Raw genomic sequence first — 14,265 nt, forward strand, 5'->3', positions numbered from 1 at the left:
CTGTTCAAGTCAAATACCTTTTTTTTAAAAGAATTATTGCATATTTTCATTGATATCTGTGGTAAGTAGTACAGTAGCTATTAATAAAAGTTAAACTGCACGGCCAGTATTGGTGAAAAGTTGCAAAAACTGTTCACATTTTTGTTGTATAAGCTGCAAAAAGATTTTTCTCTGCAGTTATGATATATGTATGAGCATACCTTAGGCACTGTGTGGGAAGCATGGACATCTGCAATAAAGGTAGTCAGTGTTCCTTGAAGCGAGAAAGAGTTTGTTAAATTCCTAAGGCAATCCACTAACTGGATACCCTGGGGCAGACTCAGAAGAGGCTAAGGTTATTATGTATGTGCCTTACCTGGACTAAGAACTCCTCAGGAGAACTCCAGGAAGAACCAAAGGATGTGACTGTGAAAATGAAAGAGTGAACAAGCTTAGATAGCTAGTTGACATCTTCATAATATGAGGAAGGAAATGGCAGGACAGGTAGATGGATGTCTTTGACCTCGTGGGCAAAAGATTATATAGAGAGCTGTTCACCACTGAAGATAGACAGTAACACAGCTTTTCAGTTTTTGTTGTTACAGCACCAAGGTCTTGCCTGTCACTGATCTAACTTCAGACTTCAGTAATATATGTACATTTTTCAACTGGCCAATCAGCTGAACTTGTCGACCATATTTCCCATGTATTCATGCAGTTTTGTGTGCGTCATAAACGACAAAAACTCATCCAAAGAAAGTGAATATCCATATACTAATTAGCTTGTTAAAATTAAATCATTCTGATTAGTCTTTCTGCTGTCGTAACAAACAAGCATCATTTCATGCTAGTTTGAATTGTCTGTTAATTGGTGGATTTTTACTAGAAATGTATTGAAATTTGAAACATTGAATTTTCTCTGTTTGAAACATCAATGAAAACATCAAAGTGACTCCTTTGAGTTCAGACACAAGTGCCATGCTCATTTGTAGTGCTCAATACGTCCAACTACTAGACTTGGGTACAGCAACAGAGTGCAGACTGAGAGTTCAAATTTTCTTTGAGGCAAAATATGTTTTCTCCAGCTGCCTATCAAAGGATGTGTGTCTGGGCCTCTAGAATGTCAAGTATGTAGAAGGAATTTCATCTTATGGCAGAAAGTGTTATTTGCACTACTCTCATAGGGTAACAAAGTTGTCCACGGACTGCTGGAGGAACTTCAGCAATAGTGTGCAAAGGCTGCAAATGATGTGGAAAATTACATAAATATTGTTTCGCACCACTATGCTGTATAGAGGGGTGGGGGATGCTTGAAGTCTGTCTCAGCTGACATTGTGAGAGAAGCGGTATGCACTCTCGGCAGCTGGTTGTTTATTACAGGTCTACGCAGTAAAACAAACAACCATTATCACTCATATTCGCACCTATAGGCAGTTCACCATTATATTGCATGTCTTTGAAATGTAGAGCAATAGCGATTCCCACTACTCAACTGCACCACCCACTGTGTGTATTTCCCCCCTTTTTCATTCATTTAATATACTCAAAAGTTTACATTTATCAAATAATTGTTCAAAAATGTAGCTCAACTATCATTCTTCTATTACATGTCTATTTTATTTAAATACACTCACTGTCACTCCCACCTTCAGACTGTTTCCCTGAAATGGGGACGCCTATCTTTGATTACCGTAAACAAAGTTAAGCCTGCACATAAATTGTATGGAAAAATATTTACATGTTTTTAATTATTTCATGGTGAACAGTCTCACCAGGTTGTCAACACTAACTTTTTATCTTATGACCCTGCTCAAAAATACCTTCATACCTTCAGCTTGAGCTATGTAATGGCTGACACAATTTTCATTCATGCGTCATTCATGCTGTTCTGTGTGTTTGATATTCTTGCTAGTTTGGTATTTTTTCACATTCTTTTTTTCAAAGGACTGTGTTAGTTCTTGCAACTGGAATCCCATGCTTCTTAGGTTGAGTGGTTTCCAGTGAGCTTTCCCTTACAAGGCATTAGTGGGGCATTACTGTTTAGAAGTATTGTCTGAGTCGCATACATGTTTGTTTTTACTCAAGACTCCTCTGATCTAATAGTTTAAGTCATGATCTGTGCTACTTCACTGATGAAACTGGTTTCCTTCATGATCCTTAATGAGTTTCTGTGGACTGCCTCAAGGATATGCTGTTTCTTATCAAAGCCCCTGGTAACAGCAACAAGCTCTTAGTAAATTTGGGTGTTATTGGAAAACAGAAAGCATGAAGTCTCTGCTCGGTCTTCTATTTTCTCTCATTTTCTTTGGGGTGTGACAGAATATTGTCTACTTTTATTATTGGACAATGTCCGCCTCTTTTTTTTGCCAGTGTTTTTTAATAGCTTCAGGTTAGTGTGGAATTGTCTTCTGACTGTAGCTTTATGTAAACATTGATCTGTTTAGTCACAGATTTAAATGGAACCAAAAAGAATAGATAACTCCCCCATATCCTCCTACTCTCTGAAAAGGTGACATTTTAAAATATCTATTCTCAGAAAAATATTAGTGCCTCTATGTCACAGCAGGCGAAATATAAAAAGGGTTGTACGGATCGATCCCTTTAAGTTGTGAAGAGCCTTTTAAAAATCTGCCACTCCTTCATCAGAACAACTTCAAAAGACCAGTGTGTTCTCATTTTTCCACAGTGGAGAGGTGCCAGTTCACCGCCTGAGCACTGCCAAGGTGCCCTTGAGCAAGGCACCCCTTTTATAAGTTGCTCATTGGGGCATAACAAGAGGGAGCTGCACGCCTCTAATTATCATTTGCATGCCCTACAAGCGTGTGTGTGTGTGTGTGTGTGTGTGTGTGTGTGTGTGTGTGTGTGTGCGTGTGCGTGTGTGTGAGTTTGAAGATGAATAAACGAATGAATGCTATGTGTGAAGAGCTCATAATTTCACAATTGTTATTTTTTTTATTTTCACTTTGCATTTTTTCCTGTACTGTCTTCTACTAACCTCAAGTCATCACAATTCAAAATCAACTACTGTAATAACAAAAATAATAGAAAAACAGTCCCCATTTTCCCCCCTGAACCTTCTACACATAGCAGTCAAGTACTGTACTGATATTTAGTGATGTTAATTTTATTTTGCTTCCATTATTGCAAGTTGGCCTAAGGGTCATTCTGAAAATTGAAGCTCGGAACATTCTAGTATACAAATAGTAAGAATAAAATAAATAAAGACCATTTCAAGCTTATTCTGCTATGACAAAAATTAAAGTTGAAGTTGACACCATGCAAGTAGCTTGATTATTACTATTTTGTGTTTGTCTTCACTGTATGTCTTACTGTTTGTCTTTACTGTATTCACTGCTCTTTTGGTTAGAGGATCAGGTGAAGAGCTATTTGACTCTGCAGCCTTTCTTTTCAAAAAACATTGCCTGCTGTTCCGTGTACCTCACTATCAACCTCTTAATGTATTGCAAATAAATAAAAAACACTGTAACTGGCTGCTTATTAAGTCATATGCTGACCTAGTCACCAACCAGTCATGTGCTGCCTTATACATTGACGTAATATGAGAAAAAGGTCGTGTATGAGAAGACGGACAATGAACAGCAATTTCATTCAGTTTTCAAGTTATTATAAGTTATTTTATGATTTCAGCAACTTCCCTCTGTTAATCTTAGCAAAGGAGGTCTGTGCACATCAACACAAATGTTTTTGTAGTAGTGTGGACATCTTTGTCACTAGAAACCATGAGTATGATGTGATCATTTTCACAGTAATCATCTGTCCCTTTGCCTTTAGCACTTATTACAGTTGGACTGTGACCATCTGTGATAAGAGCAACTATTTTAACTCCCAGTCTCACTGTCATTCGCTGAAACTCATACAGAGTCACACAATGGTTAAAATGAACTCCAACTTGAAAAGGTAACTCAGGAGCCAAGTTGATGCAGTACTGAGTACTTTAGATCCATCTGTAAAGAGGAGAGATGAGTCAAGTCAGGAAGATAAGAAGAGACTGTGTTTAGAACAGAGTAGCTCTGGCCCCTTCTTTGTTATAACATGAGAAACACTGAACCAAAGGTTTCAAAGGGCAGATCTCCCTGAGGAAAAACGTACCCCATTTTCAATCTGAAGCTGCACAGTTGTGTCAATGTCACCAAGAGCACAGACGTCAGGGTATCATGTGTATCATGTGATCAATGAGTGGAGATGTAGGAAGAATAGAAAGGAATTCGAAGACTGCGGGCAGTGATGGAATTGAAGAGGTGCTATACAGAGACATGTAGACTTCCAGGGAGAAGTCTTAGCTTTAAAAAAAGTGATGAGATTTAAGTAAATAAAATGTTCATGATTTGTTATTATTATTACATCTTTCTGATTATTGTAGGAGTGAAATGCAATTAAACTATGTTAGCGAGTCAAGCTGAATATTTCCTTTCGTCTTGTTTTATTGAACTCATGAGCAATGATGTGTACTTGGGTTTGAATGAAGATCGATATGGCTATTCCATTCTATCCTTCAAAAATCCTTTAGAAGTGGAATCCTGAGACAGAGAAAAGCCCTCTTGCATGTGTTAGGCTTAGGTCTTAGTGGCGATTTGCTGCATACGCTGGACTTTTGACCTCACCTTTTACAGTATTTATGCCATTTTCTTTCATGCGCTTATTTATAAGTACATTCTATCACCTGCTTTGCTTCTTTTCTGCATGTCTCTCCATCTGATCCCTCACTCCATTCTAGCTTGGATCATTGATTAATGCTGTAGAGGCTCCCTATTACGAAATGTAATCAGCCACTGGAGACTGAAATTATTGGTTTCCTTTTTCTGTTTCCTCTAATCCTTTCACTTTTCACCCTTTGATTGAGTTGATTACCAAAACTTTGTGCTTGCATTCAAATGTATGAAGTACAGGTACATTCATGTATGGATTTGCGTAGTGAGTCTTTGCAAGTGCCTGCTTCAGTGACTGCTGTGACTGGCTGAGCACCCTTTGCTCAACAACTGAACACTGTCACTGTACCTACGGAAGCAATGGAATCGCTTTTTGCCCTTAGTGAGTAATTCCACTGGGAGCTCTCTCCGGAGCTTAAGCTGATGCCTTCCCTCTGCTTACTTTTTGTATGCATGCCTTAGTATTTTCCATGCTGGGATCAAGGGGAGGACTTTGAGAATTCACTCTGTAAGTAGCTGCTCAATGTTGCTCCAGAATCAGCTTCACTCACATTATAGGTTCTCTATTGCTCCACATTACTGACCACAGTAATGTGGTCATATACATTACTGACCACAGTAATGTGGTCAGTAATGTGGACCACATTACTGACCACATTACTTATTTGTGCTTGTTTATGAGTCCTAACTTTATTAGAAAGTCGATGACATTTTAATTTGGAATTAAGGGTGAAACTGATATAAAGGCATCCATGAGAGACTTCTTTTAGTCCAGTCAAACTTGCATTGATGGCAGCCTCCCGGGGACATTAGTGGGACATTCCAGACAATAAGTTAGCACCCAAGTGAGGGGAGAGAGTGAGAGTAAAGAGAAGAATTATGTATATGACAGTCTCTCCCAGATGAGCCTTGTAAAGAAGAGTCTTTCATTCTGGTATGAGGGCTGAGTGAGCATGGATCACCATGGTGATAAAATTGTTAAACAGTGAGCAGCAAATGGAAGAAAGATCTTGTTGCACTGATGCACATCTTAATTATGTTTGCAGACCATGTGTGGTTGTTCAAAAAGAAAATTTGCTTTTTCGTTGCTGGTTCAAGAGGTTGCTTATGTATAGAGTTTCATTTCAGAAGGAGACACTCTACAAGTTATAGTAGAAAACATAATTTATCATATAAGAGCTTTTTCCAGCATCCATTATATTTTCAGATGTTGACATCTGAACCTACAGGAGAAAAAGTTATTTTCCCCAAACGGATTCTTACTTGAACAGTAATTGTGATAGTGTTATGTCATACTTGGTACTTATTTGTAATGGTATTTGTCCCTGTTCTTCCTGATGAACATTGATTTCATGTGTTGTTTTTCACTATGGGGCTTAAATTGCAGTGGAAGGTCCTGTAATTAAATTCTCATCAATATAACATTGAACCTGTAGTTGAACTTGACTTTCTCTGATTGTTTGGGGGATCATTCTGTTTTTGTGAGGTGTGGGTAACTGCTCTCTCTCCGTACAGCCCAGCAGAAATCTTTCCCTGCGATACTGTTTGTAGTTGTCAGCTCAAATCATAGAACACTCTGTCTTTCTGGATTCAGTTATCCATTTATCATTTCTACTAAAGTTTACTCTGCACACATTGCTTCAAGCAAACTGCAGAATGTCAGCGTGCACCGCATTACCTCTTACTCACTCATCTTTTCACAGTGATATGCCCTAAAATCTTATCCACGCCTGTATTTCTTCTGAACTTTTCATTGTTTATGAACTCAAGTATGTGTTTCACATACTCTTTATCTCTGTCTGTGTCTCTGTTTACAGCAACTAGTTCCACCAAGCTGGAAGACCTGAGCTTTCTTGATGAACAACGGAACACCCCACTGCGGACGTCCATTCGCCTACCCTGGCATAATACGGGAGGACGGCCTCCTCAGGATGCTAAAGGTGACTGTTAGAGATACATATAATAAACATATCGGCTGTAAACTTAACCATTCATCAATATAACAATTTCACATTTATGTTTTGCTTTTTTCCCCTCCATCTATTCCAAGTTACTGTCAAAAACCAAGACCTGATTATTTAGAAAAAAAAGATGTGATTTTTTGAAAAGGAATTAATTTATGTCTTCTAGACGTTTGTGTGATATGTGCTACAATTCAAGCACAGCCTTCAAATTAATGCTGAAAGTCAGAGCTCAACTTTCATGATCACTGATGAAGCTAAAATTCAGTATACAAAAACCTAAAGCTCAACAAAACATTTTATATGCTTTGAGTCTGAACTGCATACACTAGCACACTACAATAGAAACCACATTTTCTGCATACATTTAGCTCAGTGGAAAAATTTATGTGATGTTTCCTTGGCTCACTGCAATTTTTCTTTTTCATATATTTCAAGCTGGAATCTTTCTGAGATTAATCCTACAAAGTGAATTTTCAATCAAACATAGTTTAATATATGATTTCATACACAAACTATTTAGATTTCTATATTACTTTCTGGTAAATATTTTCTTCCATAACTTTAGACAGCTCTGCTGACAGTTATGTGACACTTAATGGTACAGCTTCAAACTCTTTAAGATGTTTGGCAGTGAAGTAGGTATGATTATCATAAGAGACACAACCGTAGCCAACCCAATGAACAAGTCAGGTCAAAGAATAAATTGTGACAATTTTATCATCCATTCTGTGTTTCTGTTTATATGACTGGACTATGTAAATGTTTCTCTACCATACATTCAAAATATTTTGGAGCAAAATTTAGGTTCTTCAATCATTTCTTTTTCAGTAAAAACAGAAACAAGTAATTGATCATAATACAATCAATTTTGATGTGTTAGGCAAGACACAGAAAGTGAAAGTTAATTTCAAACAGTAAGTTATTGAAGAGAAAAGCCCTATCCGAAGGTACTGCTTATTATCAAAAAGAGTAAAACTACAAGTAAGTGTGAAAGCGTCATCAGCTTTGATGGCTCTAGTATTAGTGCTGTAACCATATTAATGTTAGTAGAGAGGATTGAAAATTAAATAAGTTCATGAAGGAGCACACGCCCAGATATGTAATTAGTGCTGTAGTGGACCATAGAGAACACTTTTAAGACCACTCACACTGATTCCACATTATATCTAAGCTATCCCAGACAATGGAAAAACAGACACAGTATTTAGTATGCATTTCACAACATCATTAAATATTCCAACATTTAAACATTATACAATGTCGCACAGTTACATAAAATATTCTTTCACAGGTTTGACTGCAAAGGATTGAAAATGAATTTATTTTGAGATCATTTCAACATTAGCTTGAGTCCTAATCCTCCCATGAGTGTGTTATGACACATTGCTAAGAAGATGCTGAAGAGCTAAAACAATTCATGTTTCAATATGAAAATATTGTGATGGTGAGACTGTGGCAGTAATCACAGAAAGTAAGTGAAGCTTTTGTTTATGCTTTTGTCATGCTTTTGTTTAACAAGTAGTGTCTCCTTCACTGCAAATATTTGTGAGACAGATGATGACAAAATTTTAATTCTGTCTTTCTCCTGTCAATCCTTTTTCTTTAGCTCGTTTTACTCCTTACAAACCTGTGGACATCATGCTAAAGCCCCTGCTGTTCGAGGTTCCCAGCATCACCACCGACTCTGTGTTTGTGGGCCGCGATTGGCTCTTTCTGCATTTGGAAGATATCCTGAAGACAACAGAGTCTAACGAGAGTCATGGTGCTGTAGTGGTGGGCAGTGTTGGTTATGGGAAGACAGCCATTATCTCTCGGCTAGTAGCACTGAGCTGCCACGGAGGCCGAATGCGTCAGATCGCCTCCAACAGTCCAAGTGCTTCTCCAAAAAGTAATCAATTTCACTGTTTTGCCTTTGGGAAGTTTGAACTTTTTTTAATGTTATTATTTTTTTCTTTTTTATAATACCCTGTAGAGTGAGTAAGTGAAGTGAGGATGTATAATAGGACTTTGCAAACATTGATTTTTTTTCTTTCAATTACATCAAATAAAACTTATGCAAGATTAGTTATATATATCTGCACAAGCACAGTAACATTTATTAAATTTACACTTATTCAATGCGGAAATATTCACACTTGTGTTTTCCAGGTGGTGGGGGACCCAGCGCTGAACTTCCTCTTAGCCAGCCGCCACAGCCGACTCCACCTTCCAGTGCTACCAACACGCTGAGGACCAGCAGCTGCCCGGGAACCCCCGAGATGCAGCGACGAAGGGAGGAGGCTGTCAAACGCCTGGCTGCAAAGGTACAACTTAAGCCAAGAGTGTGTTCAAGAGAAGTCACATGTTAAAGAAATCTGAAGGGAGGAATAAGGGGTATTCTACCCCTTTGTGTTCCAGCTGCAAATACTCTACATTTATTACAATGCCTAGTTGCTTTGGTATGTAAGAGACATTACTGCAAAAGGAAGGTATCCCGTTAATTTACGTTTATATGTGTTTGTGAATGATTTACGATTGTTTATGTTAACTGGTTTGACATTCATTCTATGAAATATGGGTGCTCCTCAGCAATCTGCTGACATTATGACAGACTGTGGCACCATTGGTCTTTCAGAGACCATTAATATCACAGACCTGTTTGACTTGAGTAGAAGACTTGAGGTTAGTTTATGTCACACTGTGTGTGATTTGTTGGTAGCTGTTTGTAAAAACACACGTCAAAGTGTGCCCCTCCTCCGTCAAGGAAGAGAGGGCTGTTGGATGAGGCGGAGGGTAACTGAGGAGCAGGAACAGGATTAGGGAAGATAAAGCTGTGGATCAACAACTTAAAACATAATTTTCTGATTGTTTCAATGGGTTTTTGTTGTAAAACATGAATAAACATGCCTGTGACTCCACACAACCTTGCGGATTGTGTGTGAATGTTGCTGAATGCATGCTTCATCCTGTTAGCTGTTTGCTTCTGCTTAGCGTATAGGTGTGTGGCCCCGGCTCTTGCCTGGTCCAGCAAGTTGGTACAAGGACCTGCATCTGTTAATGGCATCTGAGAGCAGGAAGTGAGACAAAGAAATGGTGCAATATGGTTGATATGTCCTGATTTCACCTGTCTGTTTTCTCTTTTGACAAGAAACATTCTGATCACAGACAAATACTGAGAAAATAATATTACAGGCAGATGTTAGGATTTTGTTGTAAGTACCAATCAAAAGAAATTATTTCTGTTTAAGTCTGTAAATTATGTTTTTTGGGGAAACTCGCACAAAATGCCTGCAGCATCTCAGCACATAAGTGTAATGGCAAAGGAGTGGGAGGATATAAAACTTCTGCTCAGGTCTTTAGTATACCCTTTTAGCTCACAGATGGAAGGAATTTGCATTGTGTAGGGTAAAAACACTGCCTTTCTCTATGCTGCCATGGTAACACATAAACGATATAATCTATCCCTGAAACATCACTTTTTTTTATATAGTGGAGTGTCACATTTCCTTCAGATCATGATATTTTTTCACAAGACCAGTTCTTTATTTTTCAAGGACATTTTAACACCTCAGTGGACGGCTAACAGTGGAGACAGCAGTTAATGAGGGAAGAGAGGAAGGTACTGACATTTTAAAAAATTGAGTTAAAGATCCACAGCTTGAAGATAGTCAGATATATTGGGGTTCATGGTCCACTGATTTTTCACCTACGTTTATGTTTATTGATGTTGGCAGTATAAAGGTGCATTTTCTTAAAGGTTCCATGTTATACTCTTTTTAATTGATTCCGCATAGCTGCCAGATGTCCAACAACACTGTATTTGAAATGTATTACCCCAAACTGATCTATGGTCCTTAAGTGCATGGAGCAAATAAATGTAGGGCATTTCCATCTCATGCTTATGAAGTAAACAACACATATTCTCTGTGCAAAGTACATGGCTATGTACAAAGGAGTTACATTTCATTTTTGGTCTCCTCATAGATGTGTTATGGCACTTGTCTGTGACCAGGCAGTAACAGGGGTTGGAGGAAATTTACACAATTTTTTCCCAGTTGTGATCAAAATAGGTCAGTGGGCAGACAAGTCAGTATGTGCTCTGAAACGGACTCTGTATCACTCATTTATTAGTGGAGTTGCTCCATGTAGCTGGTTGTAGATTATTAGCTATAGCTATTTATCTTAGGTTCCTCTCATGCAGGTTATCTTTAGTCAGTCATTTCCCTGCTCTCTGGGACTGCAAATTTGTATTCAGCATCATGAAATCATTTCTTAAACTACTGACTACAGATGTGTTGTTTATAAAACACAGCCTCTAGTTGACATTGGTGATGGGCAGACTTTACAGAAGCTGTTCAGTCCATTTTAGAAATACTGAAAGTCCCAGTGGATTTTAATAAGTCCGGCTTTGTTTTTGCCTGCAGAGAGTTTTAACAAGGAAGATCAGGATCATGTGTGTTAGTGTTTTTTTTTTCATAATGACATTCACTCAATTTGAATACCTTTGTGATGGCAGGTTGTTGGCCCTTCTGATGTGTGACACAGCTTTCTAATGGGACTCTGTAATTGATCCAGTTTTGCCCTCATTTTTACTGATTATATTTTTGTGTCCCTTTAGGGTTTAGCTTTCTTACCATGTCATGGATGCCTCTTTAGTAGTGAAATAGGGCATTAGATAACTAGAGTGCAGTTTGCCTCCCCAACAGGGAATGCTAAACTTCATGCATCAAATAGCTGACTTTATGCCAGTGAGGCTCATATAAAAGTCAAGAAAACCCAAGCAAAAATCCCTCAAGCCAATTATTGTGCAAGGTGTTTCCAGCAGCCGATTTTATATGCCTCTGTTCTCTGCTCTGTTGATGTTTGAATACTGATGCAACACTTACCAGCTTCTGTCAAATTTCATCAGGTCTTTTCAGTCATTGATTTAAATGGGGTCTCATAACGGTGGCACAGAGGCCTTCACAGTTTGTGGTTTATATCAAGTGTTATGTCTTACTCTTGTGACACATTTTTCAGCATTTCTTTTCAGTAAACAGTAACAGTAAATTCATTGTTGTACCTTAAGATAAAACTTGCAAGTGTACTGCATAATGCTGCAACATCATTTGTTGAGATTGTTGTTGTTCAGTGATGAAGCATTTAGTGTGAGAAACTCATCTCTGCAATTTCATTGTCACTCATCCAAGGCTATTGTTTTTATACAAACAGCAGGTCACAATTTTTATTATTTTCCTGGGGTCTGAAGTCAGAACCATAACACTCCTTTGCATAATGCTTAATAATCCACTTTGGTGTATAGTTTAGCATAACATCTCCATGACAATTATTTCTTGACTCAAGCATGGTGTATCAGCGTATTTGAACCAAAAATCTACAAGGCTAAGGTCAGGGTTAGGGTTTTGACTCACGGAGTGTTAATATAATTTTAAAGCATCTATCTGTCTCTTTGTTTTTGTATCTTTCCAACCCTCATATTTTATAATTCATTCTTACACATGCATTGCTCATAAATCATGCTATTCTGGGGAAAATGGCAACATTACAGTCCTGTTTTAAACATCACATTTTGATTGGGCTGGCTTGGACTCAGATGGTTGTCAGTGATCCCTGGCCTACTCTACATGTCAGAGCAGCCTTCAGTAAGATACCAAACCTTGATCCCATTGACTGGTCCGCTGATCTTTGAGTGATTGTGTGAGTATTGCGCTTGTTGAGCTTGCACAGTAGCATATCAAAGCTTATGTGCAAGGGTGAATGCAGACTTGCTATGTAAGTACAACCAGTAAACATTTAAATTGCCTTCATTTAGACTTATCTCACAATCAACAGTTGCATTATTTCAGTGAAATGACTATCAATCTAATTTACTGAATATTAATAATCTGTATTACTGCTATGTGTACTCATTGTACAAGTTCAATAGGTGGAACTGCAAGTAACCAACACTGAAGTCCTCTTTGCAGCATCAAATGAAAGCAGGCTTTTGTCAATTAATATTCCAAAACCTGGGCTTCATTATTGATGCAGCAATATGAAGCAGCTGTAGTTGTGATGGAACAAGTCCCCTGTTCCATCCTTCTGCTGCCCCTGGAAGTGTGTCCGCTCTTTCGTGTTGGCTTGTAATTTGAATCATACATCACTATTCCAAGTCTTTTTCCTCCTTCCCCATCTGTGTCCTTCCTTTTCCTTCTGAGGCAGACCCACTTTGAACTCTGCAGCAGCCTGTTCAGACACAAAAGACCTTTGCTTTACTGTAGTTAACCACCTGGGATTCACTTGCTTCTTTAATTTGTGCAGTCAAAGAGGTCAGTCATTGCCCAGTTACTTCATGGTCCACTCTAAGTAGGCTAGGGTGGATAAAGTGGCATACTTAACTTGGCTGACAGCTAGTATGTAACTTTCTGCTATTAATTTTTTTTTTTAAATGGTCTCATTGCTATATTCACTGAATTGATTACAGTGAACAAGATTGCTGGTTTTTGAAAATGCCCCCTTTTTAATCACCAACTAAAAATGTTTCCAGCAAAACTAATGTAATGATCTGCTCTTACTCTTTCTAAGTATGAAATAACCAGGTTTTAAACTGTTTTCTCCCTGCTTTCTGTATTCCAGGTTGTGGCATATCACTATTGCCAGGCTGATAACACATACACTTGCCTGGTGCCAGAGTTTGTACATAGTATTGCTGCTCTGCTGTGCAGAGCACACCAGCTCAGTGCTTACCGGGAGCTGCTTCTGAAAGAGCCCCAACTGCAGAGCATGCTCAGTCTGCGCTCCTGTGTTCAAGACCCCATGGCTGCTTTCCGAAGGGGTGTCCTTGAGCCACTAACCATTCTTCGTAAAGGTAAATCATCACTGTGTAACATTTCATGTCTAAAAAATTATTCTGTTGTTACCCACTTTTGTTGATTTGTTGTTTTAATATTTGGCAGAAGTCAATTTCCTTTCAGATCCATCCGTAATCTCTGCTCATCTTGTAAACATTAAAGGATGTTACATGAGACCATTATAAACGTATGAAATTATGAACGAGTCAAACAAAGAAAGATTTCCAAATGCCAGTGAAAATATAAACTGTTATCTTCTAATTATTTCATTGTAGGAGGTAGTGATGTGAGTGTGAAGGCTGTTAGTAAGGCACTCTGACCACAAAACTGAGAAAGAGTTTACTTACTGCATTCAGAAAATAGCCTCTACACTCACTCACCACAGAGCAGGTTTGACAGCTAGTACTGTTATGAGCTTTGCTGTTTTTCTGTTTATTTCCAGAGCAGAAGATTCCAGAGGAAGACCACATAATCTTGATAGATGGGCTGAACGAAGCCGAATTCCATAAGCCTGATTACGGAGACACGATCGCCTCCTTCATCACTAAGATCATTCCCAAGTTCCCCCCATGGCTTAAAGTGGTGGTCACCGTTCGGGTCAATTTGGCGGTAAGGAAGAACTCATTAACTATGAACAAAGTCTTTAGCTTGTCTAACATGACATAAATGTCTTTGGAAGAACATAGAATTAAATCATCAATCAGACGGTATTTTAAATGAACCTGTTTTTGTCAGCTCGTCGGGTGTTCACATGACTGGTGTGTATGTGTGTTAAATATAAAGGATGCACATCCTGTATTACATTAAGAAGCGCATATGCGTGCTACTACTAATTCTGTGTCTAGC

The 14,265-nt window shown here is 38.4% G+C and overlaps 1 protein-coding gene across 2 annotated transcripts in view; it reads left to right on the top strand.

The window, feature by feature from the left end:
* Positions 1-14,265, top strand: part of tanc1b (tetratricopeptide repeat, ankyrin repeat and coiled-coil containing 1b) — a 100,801-nt gene that overhangs the window by 66,146 nt on the left and 20,390 nt on the right. For both annotated transcript variants that reach the window (XM_068328437.1, XM_068328439.1), the window contains exons 8-12: positions 6,464-6,586; positions 8,217-8,498; positions 8,759-8,913; positions 13,205-13,436; positions 13,862-14,028. In XM_068328437.1, the coding sequence (XP_068184538.1) occupies positions 6,464-6,586; positions 8,217-8,498; positions 8,759-8,913; positions 13,205-13,436; positions 13,862-14,028 (959 nt within the window). The remainder of the gene's footprint in view (positions 1-6,463; positions 6,587-8,216; positions 8,499-8,758; positions 8,914-13,204; positions 13,437-13,861; positions 14,029-14,265) is intronic.

The sequence above is a fragment of the Antennarius striatus genome, chromosome 12 (assembly GCF_040054535.1).
Source record: "Antennarius striatus isolate MH-2024 chromosome 12, ASM4005453v1, whole genome shotgun sequence".
NCBI lineage: Eukaryota > Metazoa > Chordata > Actinopteri > Lophiiformes > Antennariidae > Antennarius > Antennarius striatus.